General features: G+C 34.4%; 1 protein-coding gene across 10 annotated transcripts in view; it reads left to right on the top strand.

The window, feature by feature from the left end:
- Positions 1–9936, top strand: part of Ktn1 (kinectin 1) — a 112466-nt gene extending 102530 nt beyond the window's left edge. For 8 of the 10 annotated variants that reach the window (XM_076850458.2, XM_076850460.2, XM_076850459.2 and 5 more), the window contains 7 exons: positions 318–389; positions 793–876; positions 1043–1126; positions 3536–3619; positions 5948–6040; positions 6939–7059; positions 9441–9936. In XM_076850458.2, coding sequence (XP_076706573.2) covers positions 318–389; positions 793–876; positions 1043–1126; positions 3536–3619; positions 5948–6040; positions 6939–7043 — 522 coding nt within the window. In that variant the 3' untranslated portion in view covers positions 7044–7059; positions 9441–9936. The remainder of the gene's footprint in view (positions 1–317; positions 390–792; positions 877–1042; positions 1127–3535; positions 3620–5947; positions 6041–6938; positions 7060–9440) is intronic. The other 2 variants (XM_076850463.2, XM_076850461.2) reach the window with 1 other exon arrangement.
- The last annotated feature ends 3417 nt before the right edge of the window (positions 9937–13353 follow it).

Genomic DNA, 13353 nt, shown 5'->3' with positions numbered 1-13353 from the left:
GAGCCCTCTGGGTGTCTGAGGCCCACTCATGTTCAAAGTCACTTGTAGAGTATGACTAAAGGGTGATAAAATAGAATGTAAAGTGCTTTGGAAGTTACTCTGTGGTACCATATGGTGAAGAGTTTTGGGTTCAAAACTAGTTTTAAAACATTGATATTAATCCATGATATATAATATTCAAGAAAAGATTAATAATTCATTTTTATGTTCATGGGACCTCAGTGTTATTGTGTAGTGTTAATGATTCACAATTGTACAAGGTATAAGATGTGTATCCTTGGTGGTTTGCTTGGTCTTATAATTGTTTCACATTTCAGATGCAGTCATCATTTACATCTTCAGAGCAAGAGCTAGAGCGCTTAAGAAGAGAAAACAAAGATATTGAAAATGTATGTTGATTATTTGACTTGTAACTTATAAACTAATATTTGGTGTTGTGGATTGTCCCAAAGATCTGTGTTTTTAAAATTTTTTTCTTAAATACTTTTTTAGTTGTAGATGAACACAATATTTTTAAATATTCATTTGTTTTTATGTGGTGCTGAGGATTGAACCTAGTGCCTCACACGTATGATATAAGCACTCTGCCACTGATCTACAGACCCAGCCCCAAAGATCTATGTTTCAAGATAATTTTTATCTAAAAATGATTGAGTTATAGTCTTAATATCTTAGGCAGTGTTTGAGTTGATGTAATTTCATATTCCTAAAAGTTCTAACTTTTCATTATGGGGAAATGTCATAAAAGGAAATCTTTAGTGTGTTAACTTTTCCTTCTTTGTTTATTACTAGCTGAGGAGAGAACGAGAACATTTGGAAATGGAACTAGAGAAGGCAGAAATTGAACGATCTACCTATGTTACAGAAGTCAGAGAGGTACTTTAAACAGAATTTTTTCAACCTTGCTTCTCAATTCAAATTAAGCTTATAACAGAGTGATAAAATATTTCAGTATGAGTTTTTGGTGGAAGAGCTTCCGAGTAGTATACAAAACATGGGATATCATAAGGAGATCAATCTTAAACTCTAAACTTCATTGCAGCTGAAAGATCTGTTGACTGAATTGCAGAAAAAACTTGATGATTCATATTCTGAAGCAGTAAGACAGAATGAAGAGCTAAATTTGGTAAGAAGCTTGTTCTCCACTGGGTATCAAGGAGGCTCTGAAAACACTTGTATTGACATGTGGAGAAACCATCCAAACTTATTCTTTGCTAACCATCTTTAGCTTGGCATTTTTTGTAAGTTTAAGATAATCTTTATATTCTGATGATTCCTAAGATGATTCTTCTTTTCTTAGCTCCTAACAATGGCATGTTTGGCTTCCAACTCTTTTTCAAAGTTTCCTTCATTTTATAAAGCCTCATTTCTCCAACCACAGTATTTTCAGTGAATAAAGAAATGAAAGATTGACCGAGTTTTGAAGATTCTCTTCTTATTTTTTTAATATTATTTTTATTTGTAGTTGAACATGATACCGTTATTTATTTATTTATATTTATTTTTATGTAGTGCTGAGGATCAAACCCAAGGCCTCACACATGCTAGGCAAGCGCTGTACTACTGAGCCACAACCCCAGCCCGAAGATTCTCTTCTTTAACTACAATAGTTAATTGGACGTCTTATTTTCTAATCTGGGAGAAGATACATGCTCTTTATTCAAGGACAGAAACTTAGTTTCTTGTTTTAACTAGTCTTTCTATAAACTACAGATAACAAAAGATTATAAAATTCCTTATCAACAAATTACTTAACACATAGTAGTCTACACAATACAGGTTTACAGATGACTACAATTAGCTAAATGTCTTAAAACATATAGTTACCTGCATTCCCATTTTTCAGTTTCTAGAAATTTATACTTGTTATTGACAGGCTTAGTTTTTAGATGAAGTTGGCCACCTTACTTTGTTTCAAACAATAATCATTCTATTTTCCTGTGACTTAAAATTGTTACAGTATGGAGTTAGATTTTTTTTTTTTTAAAGTATCTGAACATGTTTTAGGAAGATTTCAGTAAGTTTCTCATCAATACTACTATATAAACCAAGTTAAAACTTCTTAATTCATTTGTGATTGTTCTTCTGTTATGACAGTGATTTATGAGAATCAGTTTTTTGAGCTGGGCTATATGAGAAATTATTTCTCACAACACACACATCCCTATTTTTTAAATAAAATATCTGTTTTATTTACCCATGCTTTATTTTAATTGAACTCATTCCCACTGCTGTGTAAGACTGGATCTGTTCATATGTTTTATCAGGATTATGATATACCACAGTTGTAAGTCTTTACCCTATAATAATGGGGAGTTTTTTTTTTTTTAAATTACCATTTCTAATTAGCTGTAAAATGATTTTTGCCTTTTAACTTTAGTGTTCAGTGGCTGATTCAGTGTAGAGGATTACAGCTACATCTCCATTTAGCCTGGTGTTCTCTTTTGTAACATTTTTTTTTTGCCCCTTTACAGTTCTGTCAAAAAACCATTTCAAGTGGTACTTGCTTTCATTTTTTTTCCCCTTAGGCTTGAGTTTGAAATCTTATTTTAGTCTTGGTTTGCTCAGGTTAACTATTGCCACATTTTAAGGTAGAATAATTTTTGTTTGCCTGTACATACTTGTGTTCTTGGACCAAAAGATTAACCTCTCTGACATAAGTATTAAATACAAAGTTTAAAGACGCAAACACTACTTTGGTATTTAAGTTGTACCCCAAATACAATTTCCAAATGGAATGCTCCCCCCACCTGCCCAGTAATTCTCCCTCCAATTTTAAATGTCAGTATCTTATATTTTCCCTTTTTAAGTCTCCAGAACTGTTTGGACAGTTATGCCTATGGGTGCAAGACAAAAACAGTTAACTTGATTAAGTTTAAAAAGAAAGTTATTGTTGGGCAGCATAGTTCATTCCCCTCATATTTTATTCAAACAATTGTCAGGGAAGAGGCATTCTGTATTGGCACTAGAGTTTTATAGATTTTTATAACTTGAAAAGTTGGTTATTAAGAAGTATGATCTTGCATTGCTTTTTTTAGTCAAGTCTTTTCTGGATGATCAACATTTAAGTTCTTTATTTTACTGGATTTGTAATCTTCTATTCAATGTCTTTAAAAATAACATACAATTGACTCTTTAATTGAACTATGTAGATTAAGAAAGCCTTTAAAAACTAATTGGTAACATTTTTATTTGCCTTTTAATTTGGGATGATTTCAATAACTTTGAATAGTGACTCCTTTAAAAGGCGCTTTACAGGAATTTGATTTGTTTTTTGCATTTGTAGTTTTCTATTTCAAATTCTAGTTCATTTCTATAGTTTTTCTTACGTGTAGCTCTACAGATGGAAACCTCCACTGCTTAGCTTTTCTGTACATCTGGTGTAGCATATTGGCTAATCCACTGTGCATAATAACTGTTAGTGATCGTGTTCTTTCATACTCTTTCTGAAGTCCTAGAGGTATCGGTATAATCAAAGAAGCGTGCAAATTAAGTTAATTGTGGTGTTCCTTTATTTATTTATGTTTTTTTACAGTTGAAGACCCAGTTAAATGAAACAGTCATAAAACTTAAAACTGAACAAAGTGAAAGACAGAAGGTAGCTGGTGATTTACATAAGGTAAGACTGCTTGACATGGAGACACAATATTGTGAGCCTGTGTTGTGCCTTGTATCTTAAGAAAGCGCAGTTAATTTTGGACTTTTTCTTTTGTATCCTTATAAATTGAAGCTGGCTCTTTTTATAGTTTTGACTTATTTTCCATTATTTTTAATTCAGTTCATTTCATCACATTTTATAATTATGAAACAGTAAAAATTTAAATTTAATTATAAAATCAGATTACATTCATTTTTTAAATTGGGACTTCACATGTGTAGTCATTTACAAAGTACACATCTGTTGATCTTTATGGGTAAAACTGAAAGATGTCTATATTTCTGTTGTTTCAGAAATTGCTTTCATTTATTTCTTTGTACAAATACGTATTTCTTAATCTCATAATAAATGGATGATTTTTTAGGGTTGCATATTTTATTTATTAGATTTACTGTTTATTTGTATTTCTGACGTGTGTGTGTGTGTGTGTACGTACGTACGTACTGAGGGCTGAACCCAGGAGTGCTTTACAACACTCAACTACCTCCCTACATCTGCAGCCCTTTTTAATTTTGAGATCAGGCTATGTTAACTTGCTGTCTGGCCTCAAATTTTGGGGATCCTCCTGCCTCAGTCTCCTAAATTGCTGGTTTATAGGCTTGTGCCACAGCGCCCATCATGAGACACTTTTAATAGTAAAGTTCATATGTGCTTTAAAACTGTGGTAGTGTTTCTGGGAGATACAGTCATTAACAAAGCAAGTAGGTCACTTTCTTGGAACTGCAACATCAAGGGGTATGCACATCTTTAACTCCCGCCCTTCCAGAATTGGGGTTTGAACCAGGAATGTCCTACCACTAAGCTATATCTCCAGACTTCTTACTTTTATATTTTGAGATGGGGGTCTCCCTAAATTGCTAAGGCAATTTAAACTTGTGATAATTTTGCCTCAACCTCTTAAGTCACTGGGATTACAGGTGTGCTCTGCCACACTCAGCTTAAATTTTGATAATTACTATAAATTGATACCCCCCAATCCTACAGTGATTTATATTCCTCCCTGCAAGTTCTTGTTGCCTTATACCCTCACCAGTATTATATACTGTCAAACATTTAAATATTTGATATTCTAATAGATTTTTTTATAAATATTTTATTTTTAAAAATATTACCTTTTAAAGTAGGAAAGGAATATTTTTGATGGTTCTATATGCTTATAGCTTGTAATTATTGTTATAAAAGTTTAGGAATCCAGAATTGCTTCACATTATTTTAATGTAGGAAAAAATGTGAATTTAGAGAGTTTTAGAGTACACTGTCAGGGTTGAGCTGTGGATTTTTTTGATGTGGTGTTCTAATTTTTGACCCCTTAATCAAAATTAACATTTTAATCTAGCAGCATAGTTTCTTAGAAAGTACTTTAAAGATATTAAACAGATGCTCAAAGATTTGGATAGGCCATGTTGTTTTTGATGGCTAAAATGGCAGTGATAGTTTTATCAGTTACCTGTCTTGATTTACATAATAGATAATGTATTTCTGTGCAACACTCAATTGAAAATGCATATATATATATATATATATATATATATATATAGACTGAAAAATGTTAATAAAACACTTTGTAAAACAGAAAAGTAAAACAGTATGTATGTTAAAATTCATTTATATTAAAATTTCTGCCAGTTTTCCTGTAAGCACAGATTATGCACAGAGAGGGATCTAGATTAGGAGTCAGAATATTGTAGGATGTGTGGACCATATGTGGTTTCTCAGATGTTCTTTGTTTCTTTTTAAAAAATGTTTAAAGATTTAAAACATTTTCAGATGGGAGCTGTACAAAAAGTCGACTAGAATTGACTGACCCCAAATCTGATTCTAACCTAAGTATCTGTCATCTTTCTTTCTATTTTTAATTTCTTCAAGCAGTTTCTGGATTTGAACTTTTTGAAACAGTGAGCATGTGTTCTTATAATCTGGTGGGAGAATGTAGCTATTTTCATTTTGATGCCAAAATTCTACATTGTCTTGAGAGGAGTGGTTTTTTTTTTTTTTTTTGGTGGTATCCAGGATTGAACTCAGGGGCACTCCACCCCTGGGCCACATCCCCAGCTCTGTTTTGTATTTTATATAGAGACAGGGTCTCACTGAGTTGCTTAGCACCTTGTCATTGCTGAGGCAGGCTTTGAACTCTTGATCCTCCTGTCTGAACCTCCTGGACCCCTGGGATCACAGGCATGTGTCACTGCCCTTGGCTTGAGAGGAGGTTTAATGTTGTATAAAGTATGTAACAGAATCACTCATTTTGCATAAATTTATTTATTGACTACTATATTGGTTTCCTTGCAGGCCCAACAGTCACTGGATCTTATCCAGTCCAAAATAGTAAAAGCTGCTGGAGACACTATTGTTATAGAGAATAGTGAAGTTTCCTCAGAAACGGTACATATTTTCTTTAACCTAAAATCTCTGTGCTGATATCTTGTAAACTATGTGGAGATTAAATATTTGCAAGATCTGTCTCTGACCAGAAAACTGTTTTCATCGGATATTTTGTGTTCTTCTTCGTGTTGTTATTTTGATTACAGAACTGAGGATTGAACCCCAGGTTTTGTGCATGCTAGGCAAGTGCTCTACAGCTATTTTGCTTTTAGTTAAAAGTCTTTTCTTCAAAATATCACCCTCAAATGCACTGTTTTGATTGATGTTTGTTTTTACTGTTGCCTAGTGACATATTATGTTAATTTTCAAGGTTTGTGTGGAGAAAGAGAATGGTATAATGCTTAAGGGTAAAGCTTCTGGAGTTCGACTGCTTGTGAATCCTGGCCTTGTGACTTCATACCTTCATGTGTAATTTTGGGCATATTGTTTCATTACTCTGTGCTTTAGTTGCCCATCTAAAAAAGGCAATGTAAATAATACCCTGTAATAATAACTCTATCTTGTAAGGTTGTTGAAGGAATAAATGGGTTAATACTTAACATATCTAAGATAGTGAGTAGCAATGCCTGGCATCCAATAAGAATTCAATATATGTTAACTGTGACTTGTGTGACTCTGCTCTTTTTTTTTTTTCCTGAAAAAAAAAATGGATTTATTTCTGATATTCATAGATTACAGATTTCTTTGTAGGTGGCTAAGTGAGAACATTTTTTGCAGCATAGGTTTTTTTTTTTTTTTTTTTGGTGCCAAATAGTTGGCACTAATAGTTAGCAATCAAAGTTTTTGGCTGTTGCTGATTTTCATGTTTGTATTTGAAACAATAATAAAATATTTTCTGGTTTTGGTTGTACATTCCTTTTCCTTGTGTCGGAGTTCATCACTTATATCTTCTTTTCAGGAGTCTTCTGAAAAGGAGAAAATGTTTATAAGTCTAAATCAGACTCTCACACAGTTACAGCAATTGCTACAGTCAGCAAACCAACAGCTCACAAAGGAGAAATAACACTACCAGGCCTTGGGTAAGGAGAATTGAAGTTCCGCTGTCTATTTAAGGATAACAGACATAGTGAAGGGAGGGTGATGTGTATTTACCACAAATAAAGGAAACTCATCATTTCACTAAAGGGAATATTCATTCTTTATCTGTCTTGGAAGTTTCAGATTACAGCCTGTTTTTTTTTTTTTTTTTTTCTTGGAGTTTTGTTTCCCTCTTGTGTATATTTTAAAGGTCTTTCATCTTGGGGGGGGGAATTTTTTATTTTTTGCCTACTTTGACCTTTTTTCAAACTCTGTTTTGTCACTTGGCTATCAGGGTATGGGTATTGCCATAATGCTTATAACTGCTTCATTAGTTTCTTATGATCTTAGTTCAGATGACCTATTTGGGTGATATTTTCTTATTTCCCCTCTGTTTATGACTTGGTAAAATGAAGTGACCATAACATTTTTATTGATGTAAGATTGCTGATCTGAGAATCAAGACATCACAATTAATTAATTTTTACATGAAAGAAGAACACACAAAATTTATTATGCCTGAGGCATGTATTAGACTTCCCTTCTTTTTTGTAGTTGGGCACAATACCTTTATTTTATTTATTTATTTTTATGTGGTGCTGAGGATCAGAGCCAGGGCCTCGTACATGCTAGGCGAGCGCTCTACCACTGAGTCATAACCCCAGCCCTACTTCCATTCTTTTTTTTTTATTATTATTAGTTATTGGTGGATCTTTATTCATTTATTTGTTTATATGCAGTGCTGAGAATCAAACCCAGTGCCTCACACATACCAGGCAAGCGCACTACCATTGAGCCACCACCCCATCCCCTAGACTTCCATTCTTTAGGTTGGAAGCTGTTTTACTGAAGTTGGTCTTGGGGGTGATCTAAGAAATCTATTTTTTAACACCTGAAGTGAGAATTTTAATTGAGGATAAATAAATCCAAATGAGCTTTTATTGTCTATATTACCTTAGAAAGCTCCAGTTGATTAGCACTTAAAAATGACTTGTGTTCTAGCTGGTGAATATACAGGTTTTGTTGTTCTTGTTATTTGGGTTTTATTGCTTTATAAATGATTCAGGTCACACTGTCTAGGGTAGAGTATTCACATATGAACTAAGTATCCTTCTTTTGAGGCAGGCATACTGTCTCACTTTTAAAGACTTCTCATCCTATGGCCAAACCGAGCATATGCTGTCTTTAAAATGCTCAGTCAAGTCAGTTAACTCTCAGAAGACTTTCCTCATTCTTTAACCTATTAGCAAAAGTAATGACTCTACCTTTCCATCTTTCATCCTTGTAAAATGACCTCTTCAGTTTCTTGAAGTCACCCTTCTGCTGCATTCTCCCGTTTTCAAATTGTGAAACAACCTGGCTTCATGGGGAAACTCTTCTGTCTGTCTCACTTTCCCATGACTGCTACCTTACTTTCTCTTTATGGTCCCTTTGTTCAGTATTGAAAACATGCTCAGCGTTTTATTTTAATCATATTTTTCCTTCTAGTCAGCACCCCAATTTTTCACTTCACCTTTAACAAGGGATTCTTAAAATAAGAAACTCTCATCGCAGTGTATGTGCAACTTCTTTCCTTGCTGTTAGTTCTTATATCTGTTCTAGAATGGCTTCTCCTAGTCCAGTCCAAAGAAACCACTTTTGCAAGCATTGTTAGTAATATCCTAAACCTGGATCTAATATTAATATAGAACCCTTCTTTGCATTTAATAATACCAAAAGTTTATTCAGTATGCTCAATGTTAGCCAACAGGCCTTTGTGTTGTAAGGGAAGGGTTTTATTTGAGGAGTGCTTTTATAAGATTGTCTTTTATCCCATGCCTTTAGACTTTATCATTATTTATTTGAGGCGGGGATAGTTGTAAATTTCAGTCTCTCCTTTCCTTGCTACTAACTTGCCTTAGGTTTATGTTCTCTTGAATAGGGCTAATAAAAATGGTTCCCAATGTTGTTCTTTTAAATATTTTCTAATAGGATTTGGCTTACATTATTAATTTTTTTACCTGAAAACTTCTGAATCCTGACAATTGTCTTTTTTTGGAGGGGTGGGTACTGGGGATTGAATTCAAGGGCACTTGACCACTGAGCCACATCCCCAGCCCTATTTTGTATTTTATTTAGAAGGGTCTCACTGAGTTGCTTAGCGCCTCACTTTTGCGGAGGCTGGCTTTGAACTTGCAATCCTCCTACCTCAACCTCCTGAGCTGCTGGAATTACACGTGTGTGTCACTGGCTTGTCTTTTATTTTGATTATCATTAGTGTGCATTTCTTTGAGCCTACTTAAAAGGGCTGAGCTAGATCAAATGGAATTCATATACAATGAATGTATTCAGATTGCCTTTCGTTGCTTTGTTTTAAAATGAATTTCTTTTTGATCTTTTACAGAGTGAAGTGACTGGGAAACCATTCGTTTGAGGATAACAGAAGGCATTGTATTATATTTTGCCAAATTAAAGCCTTATTTATGTTTTCACCCTTTCTACTTTGTCAGAAACACTGAACAGAGTTTTGTCTTTTCTAATCCTTGTTAGACTACTGATTTAAAGAAAAACATTTAAAAAAAGCCAACTCTGTAGACACCTTCAGAGTTTAGTTTTATAATAAAAACTGTTTGAATAATTAGACCTTTACATTCCTGAAGATGAAATAAACATGTAATCTTTTACCTTATTTTGCTCAATTAAATTGTTCAGAAGATCAAAGTGGTAAAGACAATGTAAAATTTAACATTTTAATACTGATATTGTACACTGTTTTACTTAACATTTTGGGGAGTAACTGCCTCTGACATCAACTCAAGAAAACACTTTTTTGTTGCTAATGTAATCAGTTTTTGTAATGGCAGTCAGCAAATAAAGGGTTGCTTATTATTCAAACTTGACTTATTCTAATTTTCATTGAGCTTTAACATTGCATTAGCACTACAGATCAACATAATATAGAACACAATAATTAATTGTAATCATGGAACAAGATAAGATAGGACTTGACGTTCCTGTGACCTTTCTAATTGGAGCTCTGGGTCCTCTCTGCTCTGTGCTATCAGCTGTGGCCCAGCATACTGGGGGCTACAGAAAGGATGGGGCAGGCATTTAGGGTTTCAGACTTAGTATTTCACTTCTGGTAGAGAAGATCTAGTTTATTTTTATTATTACTACTATTTTTTAAAGTAATACTAATTAACTTTTTAATTTCCCTTTTTAGGCAGTATATTATATAGTTTACATGTTACCTTTTTTACGGAAAGTTTTTCTTCATTATTGGATGAAAATGCTGCTCTCTTCAGATGTTAATAACCATTGAGAAATACCTCATTTAGAATTGAAGTGTCTCTTAGGCTATATTATGGCATCATTGCTATTTATTCAACATAACGGCCACGCTTCTACCATAGGGTCTTTGCATTTTTCTGTTTCTCTCTTTAAAACTTTTTTCTTTTTTATCATCTTTGGCTTGCTCCTTTACCATCTTGAAATCTGCTTAAATGTCACTTTTATGCATGAGGTCTTTGCTGACTAACCTGTATTCCCCCCTACCCTCCCTATTGTGCTTTATTTTTATCTATGATATATGTAGTCTTATAATATATACTTGGTTCCTCCTTATCCCTCTGTGAGGGCCAGACTTGGTCTCTTTGGCTCTGTGCTGTATTTTTTGTTGTTGTTGTTGTTTTTAGTATTTATTTTTTAGTTGTAGTTGAATGCAATACTTTTATTTATTTATTTTTATGTGGTGCTGAGGATTGAACCCAGGCCTCGCACATGCTAGGCGGGCGCTCTACTGTTGAACCACAACCCCAGCCCCTCTGTGCTGTATTTCTAGCCCTAAGAAAGTACTAACACTTAATTGTGCTCAAATGTTAAATGAATGGATGAAATTCATTTTTTGATTTGAGGATTAACTGAAATAGGTCCTGGTAACTTTTCTCCTCTTAGCACACATTCCAAATAACATTTCTAAAGTAGGCAGAGATGAACTGAAGAGGCTGTTCATGGCCAGTGCTTAGCCCTTGGCTGAGTGCTTGCAGCACACCACTGGGAAATTGATCTGCAGGCCAGATAGTACATCATCAGCCTCTGTATTTTCTTTTATCATTGCCTATAAAGGTGCTCATGCTTCTGCTATCTGAAATAAACAGCTCTTGCTATCTACTGTACAACCTCTTCTTATTACTTTTGTTTTTCCTTCAGAATTAAGCTTTCAGAAGAATTGGATAATTGTATTATTTTTCAATCTGTTTTGAATTTTTTTAAAACTTAAAGGGACACTGGAGTCACTATCTAATCTCCTGAATTCTGACCCTCCCCCAACATCACAGCATCACAAGTCATGCATCTTTTGGCTGTAAAGTAGCAGGAAGTTCACAATATTATCTACTCCAATTTGGGACAACTGTAGTTTTTAATGGTTCTTTTTTGAAATTAATACTTTCATCAGTCTGTCCTGTTTCTTCACTCCAGAATCACATAAGAAAAGCTTGCCATACTTCCACTCAGTGATTGTTCAGGTATACAAAGGTAGCTCTGTCCATTCCTCTTTGACTTAAATATTCCTAGTGCTTTATTTTGAGTGAATTATGAAAGACCAGACTAGACACTTTATCTGTCTCCAATTGTCTGCCTTTTCTTACTGTCTTATAAGGAGTATAGTTGGGAGCAGACTTATTGATAACCCCTAAAGAAAATGGAGAGAGAGAGGCTGGGGCTATATCTCAGTGGTAGAACACCTGCCTCACAGGTGTGAGGCCCTGGGTTCAATCCTCAGCACCACATAGAAATAAATTAAGATTAAAAAATCTGAGATTCTAAGTCACCTCCTAGAATTACCTTAACATTTAAAAAAAAAAGACAGAAAATGGAAAGATAGACATACCTGTAAGGCAGGCTGTACCCTTTAGTTTGTCATGGCAAAACTAGTCAGTTTTTTGGAGGTTATTGATGCTGTGTTGTAAAGCATCCAAGCCTGAGCTGCCTTGAGATGATGTATTCCAACAGCAAGAAGTTATGGGGTATACAGCTGCAGGCCATAACTGTGCTTCCTACAGAATTTAAGATAGGGCCAGATTTTCCCCATGTCTTATATCCTGGAACACAGATTGCATATGGGCACTGCCACTTGTGGAATCTCCCTACATGTATGGGAGAAGCCAAGACCACCAGAACCTGCAGTAGCAACCTCGGTTAAGGGTCCCTAGAGAAGCGATGATAATGGAGGATTAACATGATTCCTTGATGTTACCTACTCTGAACTGAGTGGGACTGGACTAATAACCCGGTGGACTGGGTTATTAGACTGAAGTTACAGGTAGCTATGGGATCTGTTCAGGGTATGTACAAGAGGCACAGGAGGCTCCACAGAAACCACAATTGCAAAAAGAGACCAAGTTTAGCTGTTCTCCAAACTGGTTGGTAGATTATTCTCGTTCACTTAGTTTTTGTAATTTATGTTTTCCTAGAAAAATCAAGCCATTTCATATTCATTGGCAAAGTTCTATTATATAACAGCCACCATCACTTACGCAACATGCCAGACATTTTATAAAGTATTTGACATTAGTGCTTTTCGGTATCACCAGGTTATATTGGGACAGAGGAAGAGTGTTACATCATCCTCTTCATTTTACATCTATGGAAACTTAGTATAATTTCCCAGGGTTTTAAGCTACTAAGTAGAGAATGCAGGATCCTAATCTTCAACCTAAGCTATCTGGTTTGATTGCCTTTTGTAGATAAAAGTATATGTGTGTGTACACACATATATACACTATACACATGTGTGTGTAATAGAATATTGAATATAATTTAAGTTACTAGAGTATCTTTAAAATTAAGTATATAGAAAAATTTTCATATTATATACATTTCTGATGTTAATGTACCTTTTCTTATTTTCTCTTAATTGTACTTTCTAAGGGATTATCTACCTTGGCTGTTCTCAAAAGTGTGGTCTCTAGTCCACTGGGCATCCCCTAGACCGTTTCTAGGGATTTGCAAGGTCAAAGTTATTTTCATAAGACATTATTTGCCTTTTCACTGTATTGACATCTGCATTGATGGCACTTCAGCAAATATCAAACCAATGGCTCTGAAATGTGCTAGTAGTTATTGTATTTTCATGACCCCTTAGTCCCAGTAAAATAGTATCAGTCACTGAAGAATGCATTTTCTGTTGAAATCCATAGCGATAAGAATGTGATTTTGTCTGTGTGTATGATGAAATGTGTCAATATTTGGAAGATCTGTAAAATTCAGTTAAACAATATTTTCCAAATAACTAAAGCTCAGTTTCACAAAGTCAT

Source organism: Callospermophilus lateralis, chromosome 3, assembly GCF_048772815.1.
Source record: "Callospermophilus lateralis isolate mCalLat2 chromosome 3, mCalLat2.hap1, whole genome shotgun sequence".
Classification (NCBI taxonomy): Eukaryota; Metazoa; Chordata; class Mammalia; order Rodentia; family Sciuridae; genus Callospermophilus; species Callospermophilus lateralis.
This window is presented reverse-complemented; position numbering and strand designations above follow the sequence as displayed.